The sequence below is a fragment of the Pocillopora verrucosa genome, chromosome 13 (assembly GCF_036669915.1).
Source record: "Pocillopora verrucosa isolate sample1 chromosome 13, ASM3666991v2, whole genome shotgun sequence".
In the NCBI taxonomy this organism is placed as follows: Eukaryota; Metazoa; Cnidaria; class Anthozoa; order Scleractinia; family Pocilloporidae; genus Pocillopora; species Pocillopora verrucosa.
Window position 1 is genome coordinate 16,810,758 of NC_089324.1, and position 27,629 is coordinate 16,838,386.

The window sequence follows — 27,629 nt, forward strand, 5'->3', positions numbered from 1 at the left end:
GATTTTGGACCCTAGTGTCCGATTTTGGATTTTGAATTTTGGACCCCAGTGGCCGATTTTGGATTTTGGACCCTAATGGCCGATTTTGAAGATTAGACCCTGGTTATTATTAATTTGTTTTTGTCTACATAGTCCAAATTTGGCTTAGTAGTGGCCTCACTAGTGGCCGATTTTGGACCCTAGTGGCCGATTTTGGATTTTGGACACTAATGGCCAATTTTGGATTTTAGACATTAGCGGCCTATTTTGGATTTTGGACCCTGATGGCCGATTTTGAAGATTAGACCCTAGTGACCGATTTTCGATTTTGGAGACTAGTGGCCGATTTGGATATTTGACAGTAGTCGCCAATTTTGGATTTTAGATTTTGACACTAATGGCTGATTTTGGATTTTGGACATTAGTGTCCGATTTTGGATTTTGGACACTAGTGGCCGATTTTGAATTTTGGATATTAGTGGCCGATTTTGGATTTTGGATTTTGGACACTAGTGGCCGATTTTGGATTTTGGATATTGGACCCTAGTGGCCGATTTTGGATTTTGAACCCTGGTGGCCGATTTTGAATTTTGGATATTAGTGGCCGATTTTGGGTTTTGGACACTAGGGACCGATTTTGGATTTTGGACACTGGTGACCGATTTAAAATCTTGGACACTAGTGGCCGATTCTGGATTTTGGACTCTAATGGCCAATTCTGGATTATGGACCCTAGTGGCCGATTTTGGATTTTGGACCCTACTTGCCGATTTGAAGATTAGACCCAAGTGGCCGATTCCCAATTGTCGACAGTAGTGGCTGAATTTGGATTTTAGATTCAAGTGGGTAATTTTGGATTTTAAACACTAGTGGCTGATTCTGTGTGTACGACACTAGTGGCCGATTGTGGATTTTGGACACTAATGACCGATTTTGGATTTTGGACCCTAGTGGCCGATTTTGGATTTTGGACCTTAAAGGCCGATTTTGGATCTTGGATTCTAGACTCTAGTGGCCGATTTAAGATTTTGGACACCAGTGGCCGATGTTGGAATTTGGACCCTAATGGCCAATTTTGGACCTAGTGGCCGATTCCGGATTTTAGACACTAGTGGCCGATTATGGATTGTGGACACTAGTGGCCGATTTTGGATTTTGGACCCCAGTGGCCGATTTTGGATTTTGGACCTTAGTGGCCTATTTTGGATTTTGGAGCCTAGTGGCCGATTTTGGATTTTGCATACGAGTGGTGGATTTTGGATTTTGGAGCCTAGTGGCCGATTTTGGATTTTTGACACTCGTGGCCGATTTTGGATTTTGGACCCTAGTGGCCGATTTGGCTTTTGGAGCCTAGTGGCCGATTCCGGATTCTGGACACTAGTGGCCAATTTTGGATTTTGGCTTTTGGACCCTTATGGCCGATTCTAGATTTTGGATACTCATGGCCGATTTTGGATTTTGGACCCGAGTGGCCTATTTTTTATTTTGGACCCTAGTGGCTGATTTTGGATTTTGGACACTCGTGGCCAATTTTGGAATTTGGATTTTGGACCCTAGTGGCGATTTTGAAGATTAGACCCTAGTGGCCGATTTTGGATTTTGGACAAAAGTTGCCGACTTTAGATTTGGACATTAGGGTCCAAATTTGGAATTTGGACACTTGTGGCCGATTTTGGATTTTGGACACGAGAGTCGAAATTTTTAATTTGAACGGTAGCGGCTGATTTTGTATTGCAGACACTAATGGCTGATTTTGGATTTTGAACAATAGTGGCCGAGTTTGGTTTTTGGACACTGAGGCGCAAATTTGGAATTTTGACTCTTGTGGCCAGTTTTGTATTTTGGACATTAGAAGCCGATTATGGATTTTGAACACAAGTGGCCGATTCTGAATTTTGGACAATACTGTCGAAATTTGGAATTTCAACACTTGTGGCTGATTTTGAGTTTTGAACACCAGAATGCAAATTTGGAATTTGGACATTAGGATCGAAATGTGGATTTTCGACAGTGGTGGCCGATTTATTATTATTATTATTATTATTATTATTATCATTATTACTACTTAGCTTTTATTTTGTTTTGTGTTTATTTTTCATCTTTCATCGTGTTGATTTTGTTCTCATTTGTGAGGAGTTACTGGCACTAATAAATGAGACATTTTCTGTATTAGACCGCTGGCAAACTTCTCGCTGGCCCGCATGCTTAAGGCTTCATACGTTCCCTCGGGCAATCCAACGCTAGGACCGAAGTGCTAGCAATGAGGACATGCTCAGCTCACAGCTTAGTGACCACATTTATCTGTATGAAATTGTCATAACTGCAGCCCATGAAGAAGAAGCTAACAGCAGCAGGTTTAGGACTGAAGAGGGCACATGAATAGGGGTTCACATTCTCAATCTCTTCTGTTACCAAGTTTTTTTGATAAATTCTATTTATATGCAGGTTCTGAAATTTTGTGATTCATCAAATTTAACCAAGGCATTCTTACTTTCTGAAAAGTTATCGTTACTTATTTGTACAGGAAATGCTAAAAATGTCTAGAAAAGCTGCCTCGCATTGCTCATGCCAAGGCCTCATACTTTTCCTCAGGCGATGCAACGCTAGTACCGAAGTGATAATAATGAGGACGTGCTCGCAAATTAGTGACTTCATTTTACTGAATTTTTTTAATGTACCTGAGTGGTAGGGGTTACAGATTTCCAGCCGATAAGCTGAAAAGAGATAATGAAATTATGTATACGGGCATTGTTAAATCAAAGCGGCCTCTTCCAGCTCCCCGCTGCTAAGGCATTGGAATTATGAATAATAGGAACATTCTTTAGTCCCACTCTCATACGATAACGACAACGATAGTTACGACGGGGAAGATTACGATCATGGAAATTGCAATATTTGTGGGTTGTAGTTTTAGTGTTTTCATGACTATTAGTGACTTAGTGACTACTACCCCCTTGGTCCCATTCCCTCGCGGCCTTGGCCTTCCATCGGGTTGCTCTTTAATGAAGAGCCTGGGATATAGACAAATTGTTTAGCTCAAGAACTGAGTAAAGTCCGTATACTTACAATTGTACTTTGTCAAGAGATTACAAGTAAGTTTACAGTATATGCTTCATTATAAACATTCCATTTCAGATCAGAGAAATAACCTTGGCCAAGGGTAACCAATCAGACTGGAAAATGTTATTCTTTTTCCGGTGACCATAAAATATTTATTATGTCTGATTCAAAACAAGTTATTTTCCATGTCTCTGACCTTTGCTGTTTACATCTGCCAAAATGGGAAAAATAAAACCTCATGAAATAGTACATTCTCGAAATCTCTGTTCGCGTATTTCTTTTCTATTATATTCAAATGAAAAGGCTTAATAACGTATTTCCGATGGTCAATTGTGTAGAATACTCTTACAATCGGACGAAAGAATATTAGTATGCTTTTTCTTGCCCTTACGTCATCTAAGCTTTATTGTCACACAATAGAAATAATGACTTTTAAAAATATCCCGTTACGGACTTGCTCACTTCATAGGGTGCCTAGTCATGCCCTACTGAACATGTTTGTCAGCTCATCAAAATGTTTTTGGTTTTGTCACCAATATCAAAAACATTAGATGTAATTAGGTAGAATTGGGCGTCTGAATAGGGCACAATTTAAGTAATTAAACTGTCCAGAACTTAGACAGAGTAATATTGCATTTATGAACTTAACTCTAGCGCGGTTTTATCCTCAACGAAATTTGTCTTTGGAGTTTGGGTGGAGTGGGGGCGAATATGTTATTACAAGCGCACGCCGTGTATTTTTCTCACGCCCACTTATAAGGGTCGATGTCCCGGATATGAGATTCAGTCTGAAGACTATTTACAGCTGAATTGCTCTCTATTAGCACTACTCAAGTTCGGACCTGGAAGTTACCTCGCTGAAAAGCTCATCAAAAAGGTGAAGTCGCTGGTATGCGTGTCATTTCCGAATCGCTGTAACGCCACATTGCTTTACTGCAATTTCCTGGCAGACTTTTCTCCAGGATTTTGAGCGAATTCCTTCTTAGCGTTTTGTCAACAGCGATAGTTGACACCCTCGATTTTCATGCCTGCACACTGTGATATGTTTGCTATAGTTTTCAACGTATTTGCTTTGCAAGTTTGTACACTTTTGAGCGAGCCATTGTCGTCGAATTGCGATGTTTATGCTGCTTTTATTTGTGGGAATGATCTGAGTCGGCTGGTTTCGAGTCGCAGCCATCCTTTTGAATTTTTAATCACTGGAAAACGGAACTTAAGCCTATATGCAAAGCACAGAAGCGTTTATATTTGTAAAGACACCTTTTTAGTGAGTATCGATGTATTTGTTGTATAGGAAATTTCCCGTATGAATTCTTAATTCGCTAATTCACGGCTTATAGACTCGCATTTGCGGTTCGTTTAATGTTATGGCGTCTAACTTCATGCAAAGTTTTGCAAATCGGTAATTATTATATTCTCCGTTGCCATAGTGTCTGTGGTTACGCTTTCTCGTTCTCCGTTGGTGGGTTTAAATTTCTCGAATTTACCTCTTTGTCGAATTCCAGTGAACCTTGAATTACCTTCATTGACCTTGTAACAAACCCTAAAATGATGCATTCGAAATTTGGAGAACATAGCTTTCCAAAATCGTAATTAATTCTTGGATTTTAAAGTAAGAGTTGATTTCTAAATATGCCATCGTTTTTTCCGCATTTTAAGTGACGAATGGGTGAACATTTTGCCGATTTTGTACCCTCTTTGGCGTTTTTACATGGTAGTACATCCTACTAATTAAAGCAATGCTGAAATTTTGTAATTATTGAAGGTGTAAATACATATTTTATGGTCCACAAGCTTGATGAAAACGAGGATTATGTTTTAACGCCAGCTGGGAATTAAAAAGTTAATCATTATCCTTATTAAAATGCATGTTCTTGTACTGATCACCTTTACAAGTTTTTGTCAATTGATTTAGAAGATTAACAGAAGTGGCTAGAACACTGTTTTGGCATTCTTGAGACATTTGATCACTGCTTTTATTTTACATATTTGTATAAGTCATCTAGAAAATTACAGAGTTTTCTCCTCTGTATGAAATTGTCATCATTGTAGCCTAGTAAGAAAAAGCTCACAGCAACAGGTTTAGGACTGAAGAGGGCACATGAATTAGGGTTGGCGTTTCCCTCAATCTCTTCTGTTGCCAAGTTTCTGTAATATATTCTATTTAAATATAGATTCTAAAATTTTTGTGATTCACATCGTGTGTCATCAAATTTAACTTAGCCATTCTTACTTTCTGAAAAGTTATCATTACCTATTTGCGCAGGAAATTTTAAAAATTTCTAGGAAAGCCGAGCACAGTTGACATCATCTTTAAGGGTTTTCCTCTGTCTTTTATAGAGACAAGGGAAAATATTTTGAAAATTTTAAATGCAATGGATTATAGTGAGAGAAGGAAAGAAAAGACTTGAGTGTGATTTAAGTTGGAGCGATGCTTCCTATTGAATTAAATATTTATAATTCATTTTATTTTTGATGTACAGAAACTTCACAGTTAAAACTGTAAAATGCCAGTCGCAGAAAATGGACAAAGAACCTTTCCTGGAGTAGGATCCAAACCAGGATTGGAAATATGGAGAATCGAGGTTAGTTCTTTCTTTACACCCTAATTTTGGTATTTTTTTTCTCCATATGGTTCTCTGTACATTTCCTAGGGTATTGATTAGGAGACTTCTTTAGCTGAAGATCATTAATTTTTTCCTTTATTCCCATGTTGTTAATGTTTTAACATTAGATGTTGATTTAGCAGTTGTTGTGTAAGGAGAAATTATTCAGAGATCCTTGCAGCTAAGAACACTACTGAAACAAGTAGTTGAAAATAGGACCTGAAAAAAATTGAGGCACGTATAGGATTTGAACCTGTGACCTCTGTGATAATGGTGCAGGATTCATATATCTAAAAAAATTACTGTTTGAGAAATTATATCTATCTATATAAATTATATCATTCAAGAAATTATTCATTAGACATCTTTTGAGTTTTAAGAGTTAAACACTTGTGGTTCAGGCTGGTTAGAAATTTGTGACTTGTTACAGGACTTGTTACAGGGTGATGTTGATAATAATGATTCTGGTGACGGACACAATGTTGGTGATGGTAACGATGAGATTGACAATAGCCATAACAACATTATTTATTAATGGGGACAAGGATGGTATATATTCCTTGCCTGCAAAGGAATATATATTTATAAATTATTTAATGTCTTTACTTGATTTCTTCTTAGTTTAATACTGCATTTTTTTTAAATGTTCATGTTGCAGTTTTTCAAGCCTGTTAAAGTTTCTCCCAAGGACTATGGAAAATTTTACAAGGGTGATTCATACATCATACTTCAGGTATCTCAACAATCATTATAGTGATTTTCTTGATAACTCTTTAACTCCTAGAAGTGATTAACATCCAACTTCTCCTTACAATATCCACACATTATCAGGCAAACAGGTAATGAGAAATCCTCAAACATATCAAGTAGAAGTTAAAGTCTTGATCTAACACCAAATTCCTATAACTAATTTAAAAGGAAATATATATAGTTGCTGGAGGGGAGAATTGACTATCAGATCTTGGGAGTTAAAGGGTTAAGGATTCAGACTAGGCTGCTATCAATGGCAAGTGAATAACATAGGTACATTTGTAAAGAACCTGTGGTGCTGCATTGGTGGGAGAGTATAACAGGGTAATTTGGTACTATAAACTGAGTTGATAATATAAATTGGCCCATGGAAGAGAGTTCCAAAGCTGACTTTTCGAGTGTTAGCCCTTCATCGGAGCGAGTGGGGTTGAAATGTCAGCATAGAAACTCTTTACGAAGGCCAATTTGCGTTATCAACTCAGTTAATAAAACCAAATTACCCTCCTATTAATGACTGGTTGCTTTCATCAGCACCTGAAAGGATCACTCTCAGGCTAAAAATTAACAAAAAGTGTCTGTCTGTCTGTTGAATACATACCATTCATGGAGAGTTAATTAGCCATGCAGGCTAGTTTTGAATAATTATTAGAAAAATGCATTTATTGTTTCTGTCGTGATAAAATATTTTTGTATACAGACTGTTATTTAAATTTATATTTCAGACAATAACTGTTGGTAAGACTGCCAATATTTACTTTTGGTTGGGACCAGAGACTACTCAGGTGAGCTATAAAAAAATTTCTTCATCCACGATGATAGGATTGCTTTGAACTTGAAAGGAAATATTTTCTGTGTGCTGATAAGCTAAGAATAATTGAAGCACATTTTCATTGTGTAGGGATTATACTTTTTGATTGAGATATGGCAGCACTGTTGTTTGAAGCTAATTCCTGTGATTGAATAGCTTATTTTCTCCTTTTTCTCCGACAGAATATTTGAAAAATTGAATTAAAAATTCCCAATGTTCAGTGATTACGAGATAGAATTGATAAAAAAGCCGTATGGTTACTTTAGATGACAAAATTGGAATAAGGGAGTTAATTTCTTCTCCTTTTTCATTTGACCAACATGCCATATCCTCTAGAGGGTTCAATCCTTGATTCCAGCTTCCTGCCCCTACAAATTTATTTTCAAAGTGATTGCTTAGACAGTGTACACTTTGTGCTTGTAATTAGACAGAAGTAGAACAGGACGGTGCATACATAACAGGGCGTGAAATTAACTTTTTTCTCTGATAGCCACTTGGCTCCTAAATTCTTCAAAGTGGTAGCCAATTAAAAAAAAAGTTGGTCGCCATTATCAAAGACAAAAAAAACTTTCTTTACGCTGTCAGCGTTCTAGATAGACCCTCCAAAATTAAGATAGGGAAAAGATCTTTAACGTGCTACAAAGTGGACACTAGGATGGATGATATACAATGTTCAGGCTCATCTAAATCCAAGATGGCATCTAGTTATTGATCGAGATGCATGTGCTACATTTTGGAAACAAACTTAACGAGGAAGTTTGCCGCGGATTTATCTTTGCAAATCTTTTTAATTCACTATATCTCTTGGTAAGGTTATGATGAAACGTTCTAGTCACCAATTTGGCAACTAACTTTCAGGATTTGGTCGTCAAAGTGAAAAATTTAGTCGCATTGGCGCCTGTATTAGGCGCAATTTCACGCCCTGCATAATACTTATAATACATGTGTCATTTGTGTTTACTATTATGAAGACCATTGAGTTCATACAGTAAGTCATCTGCTGTTTTTACATCATTATTTACTAGATAATTTGTTAATGTTATTAAAATGTTTCTTTCTTAAGGATGAACAAGGAGCTGCTGCCAGCCTGTCTGTGACACTTGATACAGAATTAGGTGATTTCCCTGTGCAGCATCGAGTGGTAAGCATTTGATTTGTCTGCTTGCCTTTTTGAGGGGGGCATTGGGGCCTATTAGAAACTGCAAAACCACGGAAAAAATCATCCAAAACCAAGAAACCAAAAAAAATTCAGACAAAACCGAAAAGCACTTGCAAAACTGTCAAAACCAATACATTTTCACATCCCAGTTATTAAAACCCTGATCGATCCAATACAGCAGTGACAAGTGGAGCAAACAGAGTCAACTACACTAATTTCATTACAGGATTTATGAATGCCATGGACTTGGCATTTGTATCTTCTAGTATCTGCTTAAATTAACAGCTGCTCTCTCGAGGACCTCGAGCATGGTCTCTATGGACTCAGCAGTGGTAATGGAGCCTTCTTTAATTATGGAAATTCGCACAAAAGTCCTCAATAGGATTGTAATTTTGCAGTTGCAAAAAGCTATAGCTCTGGAAAGTTTAATCGAAAATCCCTAATCTAACAATTCCATTCGCAAACTAAGACCTGAAAGTTTGGAGACTCTACTGGAATGTTGAATCAATCAGTCAAATGTGGCCTGTAACTTGGTCTCCAATTTCGAAGTGGCATTGATAGAGAAGCTCTGGCAATTTTTCGTGCTTAGCCATACCTTACGTGTAGCCGTACCCTCCCCTCCCCCCCCCCCAACTAGGGGAGGGGGGAGGGTACGGCTACACGTAGGCTACCTAGAAATCCTTGCAACATTTCAGTTGGTTTGTCATGCATTCCTCTCGATAACATTTGCGTTTAGCAGCTATTCGAGATCAGTGGAGGTGTGTAATTGCCACTCAGATGGAAGACAAATTGGAACCCAAATAGGTCAAATAGGAATAACGGAAAACCGCATTGGATATCAAAGCCAAAAACCCATTAGTATTTCTGGCGAAAATCGAAAACCAAGTGTTAAAAAACGGAAAATCTGCAAACCACAGTAACCACCAAAACCAAAAAAACCAAAGTTTTTTGGCACAAAAACCGAAAAACCAATCTAAAAAATAGCCAAAACCACAAAACTGAAAATCCCAATGCCCCCCTTCTTTTTGCTTTGTTTTTTTAAGAATGAAATATAAATAATCTTTTTATCCCTTTTGCTAAGGTTGGAGGTCATGAAGATTCAAAGTTCAAAGGGCTTTTTAAAGATGGGATAAAGTATGACTTCTTTCGAGTTTTAACCCTAACATTAGTATGCACATTCACCACACTGTTCTCTATACATTTCTTAAGGTGGTGACTTGGAGAATTTGTTTAACAATCAAGAACTTTAGTTAGTGATCATTTCCTTGATTCTCAAGACTGATTTGTGTGATTCCGGGGTGATGTTGTAAATAGAAATGACTCTCCTTGCTTCTTTCTCTCTACAGGTTTTTGGATGGAGGCCATGCTTCTGGGTTCAAAGAAGGAAAGAAAAAGTTTACAAAAGCATTAATGCAAGTGAAAGGGAAACGTAAAATTTATGCTTCTCAGGTGAGTGGCTTTCTGTGTATATTTAACCCTTAACTTCCTAGATCCGAGTATAATTCTCCCTCTTGCTGCTCCACATATTCTTGCAAATTAGTTTATTTGTATTGTTTCATTGGTTAGGTACCAGCTACCATTGATTCGCTGAACATTGGGGATTGCTTTGTTTTTGACTGTGGAAGAAAAATTTATGTGTGGTGTGGAAAAGAAAGCAACAAAAAAGAGAGCTTTAATGTAAGTTTGTTGTCAAGTTTCTCTGAAGTGTCAGAATAATTCAATTTCTGACTGGAATATCTGTTTTTATATCAGGCTGTAAAGTATGCACGTGAACTACGTGATGAAGAACGTGCAGGTCTTGCTGATGTTATTATTGTTGGTGAGTGCCTCTTATCATTTTGTATGTTAAATATAAGGTGGTAATAATGATGATGTTATTTTTATTGGTACTGATATTTAAGACTTGTTGAGCATGAGTGTTCTGTACTGCAGTGTCAAGGCAATGGAATGGATTGCCTCTTAGCTTTTGAAAATCTCCATCAATACCTATTTTTTTAAAGACTTACCTGTTTAAAGAAGCTTTTTACTTTTAACATTTATTTTTGATACATGAATTGAATCTTTTTTGTTTTGTTACGTGTAATTTATCTTGGTATTTTTAGATTCTGGTTTTAACCTTAGCTTAATGATTGTAAAGGACAATAGAAGATTTTTTGAATAGGTTTATATATCTTACTTTATCATTATTTAATTTTGGTAACTCTAACCTCATGTAGTTCTATGTTGTGATACAAGCATACAACTGAAGTGCAGATAACTTTTGATTTTTGAATGATTGCATTTCTCACAGTCACACCAGAGGAGGAAGAAGAGTTCTTCTTTGAATTAACTGGAAAAAAAGTAATTGTTCCTATCACAAAAGAAGCTGAAAGTGATGAGGCACATGATGCATCCCTCTCACTTAATTTGTACAGGTAAAATGTTGAATATTGTTGAGAGGTAATGTTATGCAAAGGTGATGGGTACATTGTGTTTGTATTGAATTTCAGGATCAAAGAGGATGAAACTGGCAATATCACAATGAAGGAGACCGGAAGTAAACCCTTGAAGCCTGATGATCTTGACACAGATGTAAGTCTCCATGGTGACTGGGTTAATTCTTATCAGGATTTTCATAAATTACATTTGATATGAAAGTAGAGGCTGGTGTAAGGTAATAGTACAATATGCTTTAAAACTGCTGATATCTGAACGAAGAATGGCTTGGGGTATCATAACTGAGCAGGAGAATTGTAGGAAAAGTCGAAGAATTCTATGGTCTCTGTTTCCCAATCCATCCTTCTTGGATGCGTGCATGATGTGTTAATTGATTTCTAGGTTTACTGAGGGTTATGGGATTGATATCAGTATCTGAGTAACTGTGCACCTGCCCCTCCCCTAACCCAACATTAACCCTAACTTGTCATCAGTTGACTGTTGTTGGGTCAGGAGAGGGGTAGGTGGGCAGTTACTCAGATACTGAAATTGATCTAGATTGTCCGACCACCCCACTGAGAAGTCAAAGTCATCTATTGAGCTCTTTGTCCAGATCACTGTGCCTGTCCATGTATTTTGTCTTCTCCAAGCTGTAGTCAACTGAAACAATTATTTTTTTGTGGCGTTTCAGGATTGCTTCATCTTGGAAACTGGCCAAGGTGTCTACGTATGGGTTGGGAAAAAATCAAGCAGAAATGAAAAAGATAAAGCTCTCAAGGATGCCCAGGTAAGTAACAGTTTTAAGCCTTTAACTCCCAACATCTGATTGATAATTCTGCCCTCTTTCCCTGTAAATTAGTTACGATGATTTGGTATGAGATCAGTTTAACAAAGACCTCAAAGATGTATGTGTAATTGCACATTTTAATGGAGGAAATTTACCTCCAATTGGAAACTGTTTCCTTTCCACAGCTTCATGCAACACACTAATAAAATTCCATCTTCTTTCTTTTGCCAGGGTTTTCTATCTGCTAGGAACTTAAATCCAAACACATCCATAAAAATTATTGGTGAGGATCTAGAGCCATCTGAGTTTAAACAGTATTTTTCTTCATGGGAACCTGTTGTACCTTTTGGAAAGACACAGACCTTTCAAGCTGGTAAAGGAGTTGTGTCTAAAGGTATGCAAGGCCAATTACTAACTTAAAGTAATGGTGTTCTGTTGAACCATCCTTAAGTTTTTATATAATTCACCATCTTCTGCTGATGTAGCCTGTTGCTCAGAGGGAGTTTCAGCTTTGATTTTGATTCTGGCTAAATGATAAGGAAAAGGTTACAGTTTGTTTATCAGGGCACAATTCCACTTCATTATGATGAATGAATTAAGTTCTATTTTTTTTTTCGTCTCATTTTAAGACAAGGTACCAAAGTGGTCAGCACACTGAGTTCCAGGTGGAGAGATCTGGGTTCAAGTGCTGACCCAGTCATTGTATTGTGTTCTTGAGTAAGAAATTTTCCTCTCAAAGTACTTCCCTCCATCCATGTGAAATGTGAAAAGTGAAGTGGTACATGTGAAGTGTTATATGTGAAGTGCTATATGTGAAGTGTGGAATTTAAAGTGAAATATGAATGTGTACTGGAAATCCATTAGTGGGGATGTTACCTTTCATAGACTAGTATGCCAGTTGGTAGGAGTAGCATAAAACAGCAACTGGGATAAACTCCACAATGACATTCATTATTTGTATGCTATTGTACCTCTCAGTTGTACCTCTAATATCTTTTGTTTTAGGGTAGAATCAGTTAAGGCTGTTTTAATAAACGTTTTTAGAGAGGTTGTGGCCATTTATCGTGATGAATATGCCAGTTATAATGATTATCTGTCTCGCAGTGTTGTCGCTTCTGATGTAGATAGTGACATTTTGTTTGTATACTGTTAGTCTTATCCACGCACCAAGGTAAATTGGTCATAATCACTGGTTTTTTGGTTTCACAAGTTGACACCCAACAGGTCCACTTGGAATCCACAGTGGAAGTGACTACATTGTGAGACAATCGCTAATAATTCATTGCTGGTGTTTTAGAAATACACGTTTTTTACCACTCTCGCGTTTTCAGAACAACTTGACCAGAGACCAAAGTTTGAAGTGAGATCCATGCATGACAGGAGGGCATCCGTGACCAGCACTCTTCCTGATGATGGAACAGGCACAGTACAGGTTTGGCGAATTAAAGGCTTTGAGCTTGAAGAGGTACCACCAAAATCACATGGTGTGTTCTACTCTGGGGACTGTTATGTTATTCTGTATACATACTTGAAGAACAACCGGGAAAAGCACATCATCTACTTTTGGCTGGTGAGTGTAATATCACTTTTGATTATTTTGCGCGTCGCAAGGGGTGTTTGGTTCGGGTGAGGTTAGAAATGGATGGGAGAGAAAGAGACCAACTGCAAGCAGCTGATGTCACGCGCGAAGCAAAAGTCACGTGTGCAGCAAATGTCACGCGCGCAGCAAATGTCACGCGCGCAGCAAATGTCACGTGTGCAGCAAGTGTCACGTGCGCCGAGTGGAGCGCCAAATAAGGCATTTCTGCTTCCCTAAAAAAAAAAAGACATTTAAGAAACAGGGGTTATAATTTAGTTTTGGGAATAGCTTCGAGGCTAGGTATGTATGTGCTCTTTATGAGGATGCCACATTTTAATAATCAGGACTAATACCTAACATCCGTACTGTCGGTGGATAGGGCTCAAGAAACAAATTTATTAGAAAAAGTTTTGTTATTCTTCAACCAGGGAAACGACAGTACAGCTGATGAACAAGGAGCTGCTGCAGCCGGTGCTATAGCCCTTGATGACAAGTTTTCAGGGGAACCATACCAGGTTAGTACCTTATCGTTGGCATAGATTTTCTCGCTCACTTCTGTGCTAGGAGTATTATTATTTCACTTAAGATCAATGTTCAAGTGAAAACTCGATAGTGTGGTGCCTCTTCTGTTTTCTGATAACAACATCAAGGCTCGAATTGTGAAGACTTGGGGTTCGATTCGTCGTGGGCGACGATTTTCTTTTTTTTTATTCAAGCATTTGACAACGCTATCCATATCTTTCTCTAATATCATACGAAGTTGCAGTGACAGACCTAACAGACAAAGTGCGCGTCGCCTTTGTGAGTGCGCATGTTTTTAAACGGTGTTATATCGCGTTGGTGTTCGAGTGTGTTATGTCTGGAATTCTAGTGTGCTACTGAATGCATCCTTAACCGTTTCATGGTTGTAAGCCCTCATAATTTTTCTTGCATACTATTATCTCAGGTTCGGTTGTGTGAAGGAAAGGAACCGTTGCATTTCTTTATGATTTTCAAGCACCGACTCATTATCTACCAAGTGAGTATTTTAGGTTAAAAAAAAAGGAAAATTTGTATCAGGGAGGTCTAACATAGTTGTTCACTGTGTCAACGGAGAGAAAGTTGGTTATGGCACCTTCGCATCACTCCCGGATGTGATCAAAAGGAACTCCTCGTCAAAGCAATTTTCAATTGAGTGTCGAAAGTTATCCGGGATTTTATTGTTTTTCACTCTGTGATTGGTCCAAAAAAACCCGTGCCCCTTTCTCAACCAATCAGATGCAAAATTAAAACCTATCATGACTTGGTCGTCCGCGTTTTCGCGCGCTTTATGCAGCTTGTTTGTTTTTACTTTTGAGTTCTCATTGGCTCTTAAAGGTATTTTCCTTACTTCTAATCGGCCATTGTGATTGCTTTGACAATTTTCTTTCTTCTCGTCACATTTCCGTGTAGGACTTCATTGATATTGCAAGGAGAAATTCCCTTTTTGCTTTTTTGTGAGAGTAAAAGGGTTAACGCCAAATTCTCAAAGCTTAAGTTTTAAGAAGTTTATGGCAAGTGGTGCAGAGAATTGATGTTTAGATTTTGGGGGTGAAACGCTCAAGAATTGAACACCCGACTATTTGTTTGCCTGTAGGGTGGCCATGCTAGTGGGTTCAAAAACGTTGAAAGCTCCGGAAATGCCTCAGATACTCGCCTCCTTCAGGTTCGCGTCACTGGAAACAATTCTAGGATTGTCGAGGTAAGTTTTGGTGAGAGTCAGATTCTTAAGACCAACAAAGTGGTCAGATTTCGGGCATGCGTAATGGGATCAAATTTGAGCAGCCGCGCACCAGTTTCCCGCCAAATATCTCAAAGCAAAATGATCATTTGTTTTTATGCCAGGCAAAATTACCTTTGTCTCAAATGAGACTACAAAAATGTTCACTCGGTGATAGGCAATAATAAAGCAAGAAGGAGCAAAGATGGATTGAAATTAACTTTATTATGTGATACCTGAGAAGGAACAAGATGGCTAAAGGGTTGAGGAGATGAAAACTGATTGAAACGAAGATGTCTGATCTTTATTCAGGTTCTCCCGGTGGCTCAATCTCTGAACAGCAGTGATGTGTTCGTGCTTCACAACCCTCATCACTGCTTCATCTGGGTGGGCAAAGGCAGCATCGGTGATGAACGGGAGTGTGCCCGAGAGGTGGTGCGGCTCATTTGGAAGTCAGACGATGCTGATCTAGTTATGGAGGGCAAGGAACGTGACAACTTCTGGAACCTGCTAGGAGGAAAAGCTGATTATGGCTCAGCCAAGCAAAGCTGGGTAGGTATCCAGGCACTCTTTTTGCTTAGTCTACCATACGGAAAGCGAAAGGTGGAACTGGTATGCGCAAACTGTTTTGCAAAGGCGCAAGAAAGATGAACCACGCAAAACGTCTCAGAATTGACCCTTTGAACCCTAAAAGTGACTGATGTTTCCATACAATATCACCCGCGAATCAAAGATTGATGTCATGAGAATAAAGGAAATGGTCACCAACAGAAGCAACTCTCGATTGTTTAACAAATTCTCCTTGTCAGCATTTCAGGAAATTTATGGTGAATAGTATGGAGAATATGCTTACTGATGTTAAGGTTAATTTTCGGTATAATTTAAAGTCTTTTAGTTTTAATGAGACGTTCATTTTATCAAATTCCATAAGTTTCTGCCCCATAAATCGCAAAAATTTAGTGACTTGTGGTGAGCAGACTTTTCAAAATCTCCGAATCATCGCGTGACTAAGATATCATTGGTCTCCATCACAGCCATTCTGTAGAATGTCATGCAAAACCGCCAAAATAATCTTTACGTGACATCCAAAAGAACAGCTGCGAAGGAGACTAGGACTTCATGCTACTACATACTTGTTAAACCTTTACGAGGAATCGTAACTGTATCTTTTTATCGTCCCTGGAATATTTTAGGCCGAGGAAGAGAGCAGCGGTTACCCACCCCGATTGTTCCATTGTTCAAACGCTAGTGGCAGGTTCATGGTCGAAGAAATTTTTGATTTCGGCCAGGAGGATTTAGAGGAAGATGATGTCATGATCCTCGATGCCTGGTCGCAGCTGTTTATATGGGTTGGAGCCACTGCACGCAGAGAAGAAAAACAAGATGCTATCAGGACTGCTCTGGTAATCTTACTTTGCTTAGTCGAGTTTCTTCATATTGAAACCCACTTCCATCCTGAATATTGTAAGTTATGTTCAACTTTTAATGCTTCCATCCTTCTCTTTCTACCTTATTTTGAGGATTTTGTCCAGAAACCCACAAGTAGAGCGCTTTCTTATTATTTCGGAAAACCAGAACCAAAGTTAACACACCGGTCAAGCCAAACTAATAACGAGAAATCGCGCGAGTTTTCCAGACCAAATACAAGGGTATGCAATGCAAATCCAAATGAACTCCCAGAATAGACTTGACACAGTGAAAATTGCTCTTTTTGTACTATGAATTATATCAAATGTGTGCGACAAAATTTACGGTCGACAGAGTTAGCCCACTTTCTCGACTGTTTTCTAAATTGAAAGTTGTGTCATGCATGGGCTGTGCCTTGTCATAAGGTACGGAGGAAGTGGAAGATGTGTTGGGAGTTGTTTAAGTGCAACACTCCTAGCTCTAGCTATTTAAGTGTTTTTCAAGCTTTGCGTGTTTCGTATCTCGATAGACGCACGCTGTTAACTATAACATCTTTGAAACAGTAATTTAAACTTTCGATCAGTAAAAGTTCCGTCAGCTACAGGCTGATTTGTTGATAGAGGAGCACAAACTTTCTAGACCAATCGCAGAGAGAAGAAAAGTACACGTCATTAGCGTGCACTATGAGAATGTGAAGCACGCAGGCGCAGTTGAATTTTATTCCCCGAATTAATAAGTAAAGTTGTAACGAAAGTTCTTGGTAATAATTTCAGGAATACGTTAAGACAGATCCTCGTCAGCGCGTCCCAAACATGACGATGTCAGTGATTAAACAAGGGGCTGAGCCGGTGGGGTTCAAATCTTACTTCGTGGCCTGGGAACCGCAGATGTGGAACAAGAAAATGAGTTACGAAGAACAGATGAAACAAGTCAAACAAGAAAATGAGAAAGTGGATAATAACGCGTGGCATTTGGTAAGCACTGTTAAAAGTGGCGAGGATCGTCACGCAAGTCTCAGAGAAAATGGTTGCGTGACCACTTGATCTGTTGGTTGTCATGCAAACTTTTTAGAGAAGAGCTGCGTTACCAACTGTTATGTAGGTCGTCACGCAAAGTCCTTGAAGATAGTTTTATCAGATGGGCATAGTTGCAGACTTCCAAGCCGCCAGGAACAGTAGCAGACTCTTCATCGGAAAGTTAAACCTTTTTGTTAGCAAGGTGTTGATATCCACTTCTTTTGCAGACCGAGTGGGACGAGAAACTCAAGCCGAAATTTTTCCCCTTGGAAGTTTTACAAAAGAAAGGAGAGGACCTTCCTGAAGAAGTAGACCCTACTAAGAAAGAGGTATGTTCAACGTCCAAATTCTCCTTATCAAAATCTAAAAAATAGATAGTGAAGCCTGTTGTGCAGGCTCAAATGGTTATGGAATTTGAATGTTGGTCAGGAAAGGCCATTATGGATTATTTCTCGGAGACAAAGGAAAAAGAAATGATTTTATACAACATTATTTCTTCAAATTAAAGTATCTCTTCTGAGTATAACTAATAACGGTTTGCAAAATATAGATGATGGAGACACCTTTTGAACTGCGTGCATTGGAATGAGTGGGAAAGTTCTTAATGGCTTCATGTAGTCTTCTTGATATTTCTTTTGATTTTTTCGTCGTAGCTCTCGAGATCTGTAGAGTGATTCTCCCTTCTATCCGCTACATATTTCGTTGAAAACTAGTCAAGAGAATTGGTTGCTTACGAAGCTCTCACCTTTCAGCTGTTTCGTTTTGCTTTTCCCGCCACTTTTTAGCTGGACAATGTACCGGAATTGTAAGGAGAATTAACATGTTAGTCACCGCTGCGGGTTGAATGGTCAATATTTACTTCCTTCAATTATAGCGGAGCTTGCAGAGCGTAGCCCCGTAGTTATACAAAATAGTAGTAACCCATCAAGCCGAAAAAATTTGGATGTACGACCGTACGACCGACCGTACAAGGTGCTACTTTTAGCATGCGCGGCCAACTGTACCGCGGGCACTATCTTATAATCAGTCCTCTATACGGACACGGAGAAGTTACGAATGAAAACCATTAATATTACCACGCACTTTATCCGTAGTTGGGGCTTTAGTTTTGTTGAAGAGACGTGCGGGGAAAAAAAAATGCGAGCTCCGCTTTTAGGCTTGCGTGAAACTATATATTTATTATTATTTGTTTTTAGCTTCATCTGGAGGATGCCAAATTTGAAGAAATTTTCAAAATGTCTAAGAAAGAATGGGAAGGTGTACCACAATGGAAGAAGAACCAAGTCAAGAAAACCAATGATCTGTTCTAAAAGAACAAAAGTATCGACCGCTAATTTAACTCAATTTATATTAACATTTTCACACACTAATGCAATTTGTAGAGGTAATAATATAATTTCGAGTGCAATTTGGAGGAAATAGGCACAAGTAAATTTTTCAAAGGCAACAAAATTGCACGAGCCCAAAGGGCAAGTGCAATGAGTAGTCCTTGAAAAATTTTCAAGTGCTTATTACACCACATTGCAAGAGAAATCATGTGATTGCTTGTTAATAATGTACATGGAAAACATCACAGAAAGTTACGAGAGACGAAATTTTGAAAATGTGCGCGCGCTATTCGTAATTTGCACTCGTATTACATGAGGATGCACTCGTTTTTAACCAATCAGAAGCGCGTAATTTTTTCATGTACATTATTAGTATGAGAATGGGCGCAACGTTTTAAATCCCGTGGTTTTTACAAGTATTCATCATAATTTTTGGCGAATTAACTATTTTTAGGAATTTAGTATACTAACGCAAATATCGTAAGAAAAAACAGGTCTAACTAGCAGACTGGTCAAACGAGAAACTGGATAAACTGGTTTGACCTGATGGCTGCTAACATATGTGTTAAGTGGTCTAAAAACCTACAGGGAAACCATACAACTAATGCCGTTTATAAACTTAGGTAGAATTATTTCGGGAAATTAGACGTTTTTCTTAAATGTGGAATAAATGCTTTGAATAATCAACAAGAACATATTTCTTAGGCTATTTATCTAAATTTATAGACTTACTTAAGTAGTGGCATTTTGCTCTGTAATGCAATTCTAATTTTAATATGTTGGTATTGCTGTGCGCGTGCAAGGCCTTCAATACAACGTTTAATGAAAAGTTGGTGTGTCTTTAGGTAGGTGTAGAGTTGTCACGCAATCCCCCTTTGTGCTGTAGCGTGTTTATCTCCGCAGCCCAAACGGGTAAGTTTTGTAACCTCGTTCACAGTCTCCCCTCTCCTCTCCTACTGAGATCAGGGTGAAGAGATATCCTAGAAACGAGGTTGCAAGCTTTGGTTGCTTTCGGTATTCGTGCTTTGTTCGTAATCGGTGTGAGTCGGAAAATCCGAGAACTTTCGAACTTTTCTTAACAAAGCTGCAGCACCATTGAACGACGACCTAATCGAATTTTGCTATTTTGACAAGTAGCTTTTAGTATATTTATAATAATGTATTACTCAATAATGTATTTCACTGCTTAGGGAATCATCCAAATTTTAAAGCACGTAACGTTCATAGTCAACTGTAAGTTGCCGATACAAGCTGTGTTTCTCTGAAATAAAATATTCTGCCAAGAAAGGACGTATCTCATCATCACTTGTATTCTTATCAAGAGCTGACGTTTTAAGCCCAGCGGTTTTGTCTTGAGTAGCTAGATACGTCAAGCCTTTGGGTATAGTCAACAGTTGAATCAATTAGTTGATTCTGACTAGCTCTCTGCATGCACCCACAAGCCTTCCCATCATCCTCCGCTTTTAAAAAAATAAATGGCACTAATACTAAATATTCTCAGCCAAATTCTTGCCAATAAAGTGAGCTTATTTGCAATATTTTCTTCTTTTTTTGCGCTTGTTTATAGTTTCACTAAAAGCGATCTTGACCCGAGTATTGGGGTTGCGTTGAATGTGGAAAACGAAGATCGGAAATCTCCGACATGAAAAATATTCGTCGGGAAACGTAGGAACGTGTCCTTTTAAAGCTCCAGGAACCATGACCACTACATTTGAATAACTGAGCTGTTGATTACTTACACCAAGAGCTGTCCCTTCTTTTCGCCGAATCCGTCGCGCAGGTAAAAAAAAAAATCAAATAATATTATTATCGTGCCGCACAGAAATCTGAGAGTGAGGCACACGAAAGTTATGAACTACGACTAGACCAGAGAGTTTGAATTTTTGTACGCCTCACCCCCAGAGCTCTACGCGGTGAGCAAACATCGATTTTTTTTTTTACCTGCATAAGGGACTTTGCGGAAAAGGAGGGACTGCTCGTCTTTAAATATTTCGTGACACGAGAATTCTCCAATATGGCGGAGGATCGAGACTAAATCTGCTTGGGATCTTTTCATTGTCAAACTAGGGGTAATTTTTACGTCTAAAAATTAAAACATGGTTCAGGAACAAAGTACTTATAATATGTTTCTATTTTGCTAGCACGTGTGCGTCAAAACAAGATTAAAATCGCATAACTATTAAAAACAAATTAATTGCGCTTTCGCCGGTCATTGTCTACGTTTTGGTGATTTATTTCGCCTCTTGGCGACAAAAATGATAACTGATTTCGTTTGTTCTCTTTCTCTCCTAGCTGAATATTTCAGACAAAACATTCTTTTAGCAAAAAAGGTGAATTGTTCTATAGGATCAGTAATTACTCTTCTACCCGTATTTGCAACGTCTATTCCAAAACCAGCCTTTCTCAAATAGGTATTTAAAATTTATTTCTTAATTTGACGGTGCGGTTCAACTTGACTTTAACATTTTTCGCTCTCAACAATACTGATCGTAGCAGTGTGTACAAGAGTCTTGTCGCATTTGAACCTACAAGCAAAGAGAAAAAAACTTGTTGAAACAGTTTGTTTACGGCGTAAGACAGTTTCACTTCTCCAAATAGCATTGAAAAGAAGAAACTCCCCCCAACCCCCACCCCCACCCACTCCTTTCAATGATGCTATTTCACCTTTTTCACGCAAATATCTCAAGACACCGAAGAAAAATGACAGTCTAGAAACAACATTGGACGAGGGAAGGGGGGGGGGGGAGTGTGGGGTGGAGGAGATTTATGATGTACGGGACTGGATTGAAAATAAGAGTACTTACGCTTCGCTGTCTAAACAACAGTTTTGTCTGCGATTGATTGAAGTGTACCACTCAGCACTCTTCTGCTTGGTTGAGAAAGCATTCGACTGGGAAATCGGCGGGCAGGAGTGGTAATCTTCGTGGGTGGACCAAGAGTTTTCTTGTTTTCTTTGTTTTTCGCTCGTGACCATTGCGAAACATGTTTCTTTAATTAGAAGAAATAAATCATGGGGATCTATTTCATTTGTTACTCAGGGTACAAACCGACAATTTGTTCTTTCTATTTTTAGCCAATGCACAGTGTTCACAATCACAAAAGCTTTGATATGGTGCAGTAGCTGTGGTTGTGCCGGTAGGTGAAGTATTATGAAACGCTAAGCCTTTTTTGTGGACTTGACATTTAAAATGCAGAGTGTTCCAATTACTCTCTTACTATTGAACACCCGCGGGTTATTGAAGTGCACAGTCGAAAAGTTTCCAACTTTTATTGAAAACCCTGCCAAAATGACTCTATCATGAGACAAACGATGAAAACCCATTCTCATTACACAAAAGCTTTGTCTCTAAAATTGCCTTTTGTAAACGACAATTTCACCAGAATTTAAAATAAGATCAGCCGTAAAAAAAGTGTTTCAGTACCATTTATCAGGAAATCTAAAAATGACTGATTTTTGCAGAATGCCTACCTAAGAAACAGTTATGAATCTTGAGAAAAAAAGGCTTGCCTTTTTTTTTTGTCTCCACACAGACATAAGCCCACGCATATGCCTTTTAAAAAGGCGTAGGTGTGGATCTTAAAAAATTTGACACGTTAATTGGGCCTTCACTTTTAACCCTTATTGTCTTTAGAGAGAAGCTGAAAGAACACTTTTACCTCTCCATCAAAGTGAATATCGTGATATTCCCCTAACCTGAATAAAGCAAACCGCTTTACTATTAACATAAAATTAGCCATTTTGTTAACAATAGATTCAAGAAGGCCGTCTAAATGTGCCCTCCTTTGGCAGAGCTTCATACGTGCAGTCAAGATTTCATGTGACGGTGTTTTCAACTATGACACCTGACCAGTGTATTCTGAATCATATCACAAGAAAAAACGTTCGCATAGCGACCTTTTCACCCAAACTGTTGTAGCAGGTTGAAAAATTTTATATTGGAAATACAGGTTACCTGCTGGGAGGTCATGTTATTCCCGTGTCTTTCCCAGCCGCGAGTGATCGATGGTTTCAAGAGACTGAAATATTTTTGGTAGAGAAATATGTTACCTTCAAAGTCGATCGCTGGATAGGAAAGTTCCTCAGGATTTGTTTTGATCTAGGGCAATTAAACAAGTGTAACCCGTTTTCTTTTTGTAATTAGATAAGACATTTTGTTTATTTCTGTCCCCTTTTGTTCCACAACATTATAATAACAGAAATAATTCAATTATACCTTCAGGTACCTGCTCCATTGATCCACAAGGATTTATTTTCTCTTTTTTCTCTGTTGAGAAAAACGTGATCTGGAAGTTTTCCATTAAAGCCAATGTTTAAATCGGTATTAAAAAAAGTTCTCCTACAGAGAAACCTACGCGGTGTTTATGTGGACATAAGTGGACATTAAATTTGCACCGCAAAAGCCTGAAAGTTTGAAATCGAAAAAATACCAAAACAACAGCATTAAAAGCGAAATAAAAATGTGTTCTTGTTTTCAATCATTAAATCTCTCGGGATAACACCTTTTAAGCTTCTCATTTGTTAAAATGTACCGAAAACAAGTACAAACAAGATAGTTGTTCACCCACTTTCATTACAATTGGTTCCTATGTTGTACTAAAAGCTCATTAGATACAGGGTTTGCTTCAAAGAAAGGATTGAGAGTTCTCACTTTAAGACCGATGCCTTCTCCTCTTCGAATTAACGCAGTTTAAATCAAATCATAACAAAGTGTTTTATCGAAATCGAGCCTCGAAATTTTCTCCAAAAACATTCAACCCATTTTCCATTATTTACAACCTTAGAAAGGTCTAGTTTTATTTCTCAAACTGGTAATAGTTTCCTCAGCCACTGGTTAAGATTGATTATGCAACCTACGCCTTATTTCGCGTGTTATAGCCACTAACGGCGTTTTCAGAAATTCACGGGTTTGAGAGTAACATGCCCTAATAACAATTTTCGATTTTTCCTGCATACATCCAGTATTATGTCAAACATTCCTTCAAACGTGTGAATTTCCACACCTCACATCAAAATTTGATCTCAACAGTTCCGGTGTTTTACCCTATATCTGATAAACCAGTAACTGTTCAAAAATTAAATTGGGGGCGTTTTTTGTAATTGTCCTGTAAAATTCTCCATAGAAAATTGTAGAGTTGTTTCGCAACCGGCCAGAGTTACGTTTTGTACACCTCTGACACGTGGGTTCAATTCCATGTTTTTGACTTTCAGTCCTCGATCGGCTTCTCATCCTTGCATCCAATATTCATATTGTATTGATCTCGACAAAGAAAAAGCCAGTTCTCCTAGATGTCCAGGTGTAAATCTACGATATCGAAATAAAGGGCACTTATTGAAGTTTTTGCCAAGGTTTCGGCGTGCTATAAATGGTTTGTCAAAAATTTTTCCTTGTTCACGATCGGCGTTCCATAAAGAGCAAGAATTAACTCCATTCCTACTAGAAACAGCATGCGATTCAACCAAGTTAATACGGAACTCCGAGTATATCAACTTTTAATGACATTTTAGCAATTAAAAGCGAAGTAGGAAATTTCATGGCCAATGTGGTTACAGCTGTTTTCCAACTCGAATTTTGCGGCGCTTCATGACTGATTTTGTGGAAATTAATTCACTTTTTTCCGTTAAGATCGTGTCTTACTAAAAGTTATTTTTTTTTGCAGATTTTTGTTTCGAGGAATTAAAGTCTTGTTGATTTAAACGACATCTAATTACCTTTAAAGAAAGTGGCTTTCGGCAATAGATAGATGCAATCAGTGTTGAAATAAGTTTACAAAGATAACTCCGTATTTTGAACGTCACAACTGTAAACCACAAAAGCCTTTGTTTATGCCAAGAGTTCTTTATCTGGCTTTAAATAACCATCTCTTAAAATTAGCTTCCATGCAGAGGGAATTTATTTCACCACTCACTGTTAGGATTACTAAAGATAAATATTTTCTTCAAAAATGGACTTTTTTTCTTCCATACATGCGGGATGAATTAGAACATTTGCAAGTCAATGCTCTGTCCGCTGCCATTTTTATAGCAACAGAATAAATTATAGTCAGATCATGCGCGAACTTTGGGAGGAAGTTGGAAAAAAAGCCTGGTAGAGTATTTAAACCCCATAAGCCAAGGTACATTCAGGTGCACGCTACAGTTTCGTTTCAGTTCAATTCAGGTGCTCTGTTGCCATTAACACATAAAGATCAAATGTTTGCCCCAAACACAAACCAGCTCAGTTTCGCTCAGCGAATGGATCAAAACGTGCACACCAGCTTGCAAGTTAGCCGCGAAGCACCGCCGTTTTTACCAGATAACATTATGGTTGGAACAAGCACAGGCTGTTTCACAGATGGCAACACATTTGACGGAGACACAGGCAACGACTCTGACTTCGCCAAAGGTATCTATAATTTGCGTCCGAGAGGAGCTCTCACTCATGTTCCGGCGCTGCCGAAGTTTGAGCAAGAGGAAGCTGGCCCCACTCCGCCCGTCAAAGCTAAGCGACAGCGCAACTCCTTGAAGAAACGTCTTCTTGTGAATGCGCGGGAACGCGACCGAATGCGTGTTTTAAACAACGGATTTCAGGCGCTTCGGGACGCTCTGCCATGTTATATTGCCGACGGACATATGGCAAAGATCACTACTCTTCGTCTCGCTATAAATTACATCAAGGCATTGAACGAAGTCTTGAACGAGGAGCCGCCGCCTGTTTCAAGATGCGCTCCTCATCACCAGCCGCCAAACTCCACTGTTCCCCGCAACACCAACATGATGGGAATCGCTGTTGACCCAGTTCATTTTAAAACACCTCTTCCAATTGATGTAAGTACTTGCACCTCGATGCCCTTCGAAAATCCCTAATCCATAGCCGAATAGCTTTTAACTCATTCAACCCATGCCTAGCTTCGCTTCATTAAAAACATGTTTTCTTTACAGCCTAAAAGAGAACGAGCAAACGGAAGCTGGCACTTCTTCTTTAGCTTCGCCGTTATCTCCTCCTTTGGAAATTTCCATCTTATTTTTGGCTTGCCTGTAAATCAATCAAAGATTGTCAGATCTACAACATTATTTTTCTGCTGACGAGAGCTTCCACAAAACCAGGCCCCATGATGGCGTGCCATTAAAACAGAAATATGAAGTCGTTTGTAGAATAATTAAGGTCCAGTGCAGTTGAGAATATCACTAGTTTCCGTTAGCCCTTTTTAAACTCACACGTGGTTCGTTTCTTCTTTTTGTTTCCAAAACCTAACTGGCAACGCAAAATCGAATTTCAAGAATTAAATTTTAATTACTCTCTGTTTTATTAACGTCTGGCCCGACTCAATGTTTTGTTTATGTTTAAGAAGCCGTCCTACATGAATTGTTCACGAAAAACGTAAAAAAAAATTGAGTATGTTACCTCAAGTTAATTTCGTTTCAACTGCGTTGTAAGAAAAGGGAAGTTAAGTTTTGCAGTTCTTAAGATGTAAAAAAAATCCTTGAAAATTTCGTTTTTAACGATAGAAAATAATGTTTGAGGCAAAAACCATTTTCCACATTTCCTTCCAGTTTAACCCAAGCACTAGACTTAGTTGCTTTATTTTGTGCCCTCGAAATGTTTCGATGAATTAATTATCTCTTTGAACGATATGTCGTTTACACGATCATCGTTTGAAACACCACAACGTGTTGGGAAATAGTGCAAACTTTTATTAGAGGTTAAAATGGATCTTAAAATGTGATTTATTAATTTTTCTCCAGGTTCGTCATTCAAACACAAGGATTTAAAAGATGAACACCATTCGCATTTTGCAGACATCTTCGCAGCGACATAGTACATATTAGTTTCAAATGATTATAATGTGATATTCCTTTACTGAGAATGTACAAGAAGATCCGAAAAACAAATAGTTATATAAACGTCTTTTGTATTTGTAGATAAGCAATCCATTTGCGATAAAATTTGCGCCGGTATTAGGCTGTTGTCACACAAAACGTAGGTTAAACGCTGAATCATATTCATTTTTTATGTAAACCTCTAGAACTTTCGTCTTTCTTCCTTCTCAAAGTCTTTGCAATTAATCGAAAAATTCTCGCGCTATCTACCTAACAGACCAACTTTCAACTGCTGTAAACGATTAAACGATAAGTTAATAAAAATTTGTAAACCACAAGCTGCAAATATGGTTAACTTTGAGTTGCTTACAGAAAATTTCGAATATTTAATTCAAGTTTTTTATGTCAGCCCATAAGCTCTAGTTTGGTCGGTCTTCCCTGACCATTTGCGCAGTATTTACATCAAATTGTATTCGTCTTTAAAGATATTTTAGTCAAAAAGCCAATTCTTATTTCAAACTTAACAATATTACCAATATTCTACAGTTGCAGTCTGGATAATCAGCCAAAAACGTTTATTGTTTTTAAGGGCTTCTGTGTTTTATTTAAAGGAACGGAAATCGATTTAAAATTAATTTTCAATACACATCAAAAGTTGGTACTTAATCGCATTATAAATGAAGTTACAAAAACTGAAAAAAAGGGACTATATTCTCAAATGCAAAGCTTTCTGCGCTCAGAGCAATTTTGTTAACAATTAGGTTGTTTCTGGCAGATGTAGACTTCGTAAATAAATTCTCCGAGTCGCAATTTATCTCATGCTCAGTTGTTCAGTTTTGTTCACAACTTTCCTTTTTTTCAAACGTAGCATTATCCGTAGACTGCTATATCCTCGTGTTTGAGTCTTTCTCTTCCTTTTTAATTTTTTTTTGTTTTTTTGCGGTTTTTTCCATTGTTATACTTGAAAATAGCTGAAAACATTTACGAAAAAAAAGGTCGATCGCTTTGTTCCTAAGGAGTTAATTTTTCGCTAAGTTTTTGTCTTAAAAGCAACTGTCATTTCGACTTCTCCCGTCGACACTAGATTGAAACGTGGCACTTGAAGATTCTCTCGGAGTGAGCTGTTTCAAAGAACAATTAAGACTTCAAAGACAGCTTATTTAGGCACAATATGGTTTACTCACGAGAGACATTGTAAT

General features: G+C 38.2%; 2 protein-coding genes across 2 annotated transcripts; both read left to right on the forward strand.

Moving 5' to 3' along the window:
• The first annotated feature begins 3,771 nt into the window (after positions 1-3,771).
• Positions 3,772-19,919, forward strand: LOC131795146 (villin-1-like). Its single transcript, XM_059112721.2, has 22 exons — positions 3,772-3,916; positions 5,523-5,624; positions 6,304-6,378; positions 7,118-7,177; positions 8,267-8,344; positions 9,444-9,496; positions 9,709-9,811; positions 9,929-10,039; positions 10,115-10,181; positions 10,653-10,776; positions 10,852-10,933; positions 11,469-11,564; positions 11,796-11,958; positions 12,896-13,134; positions 13,572-13,658; positions 14,090-14,161; positions 14,759-14,863; positions 15,194-15,433; positions 16,075-16,284; positions 17,062-17,262; positions 17,532-17,633; positions 18,501-19,919. Exons 2-22 carry the CDS (start codon positions 5,547-5,549, stop codon positions 18,612-18,614), a joined length of 2,460 nt encoding a protein of 819 aa, XP_058968704.1. The 5' UTR covers positions 3,772-3,916; positions 5,523-5,546; the 3' UTR covers positions 18,615-19,919.
• A 4,791-nt stretch (positions 19,920-24,710) lies between these two features.
• Positions 24,711-27,610, forward strand: LOC131795219 (uncharacterized). The gene is made up of 2 exons (XM_059112787.2): positions 24,711-25,437; positions 26,356-27,610. Exons 1-2 carry the CDS (start codon positions 24,823-24,825, stop codon positions 26,380-26,382), a joined length of 642 nt encoding a protein of 213 aa, XP_058968770.1. The 5' UTR covers positions 24,711-24,822; the 3' UTR covers positions 26,383-27,610.
• The last annotated feature ends 19 nt before the right edge of the window (positions 27,611-27,629 follow it).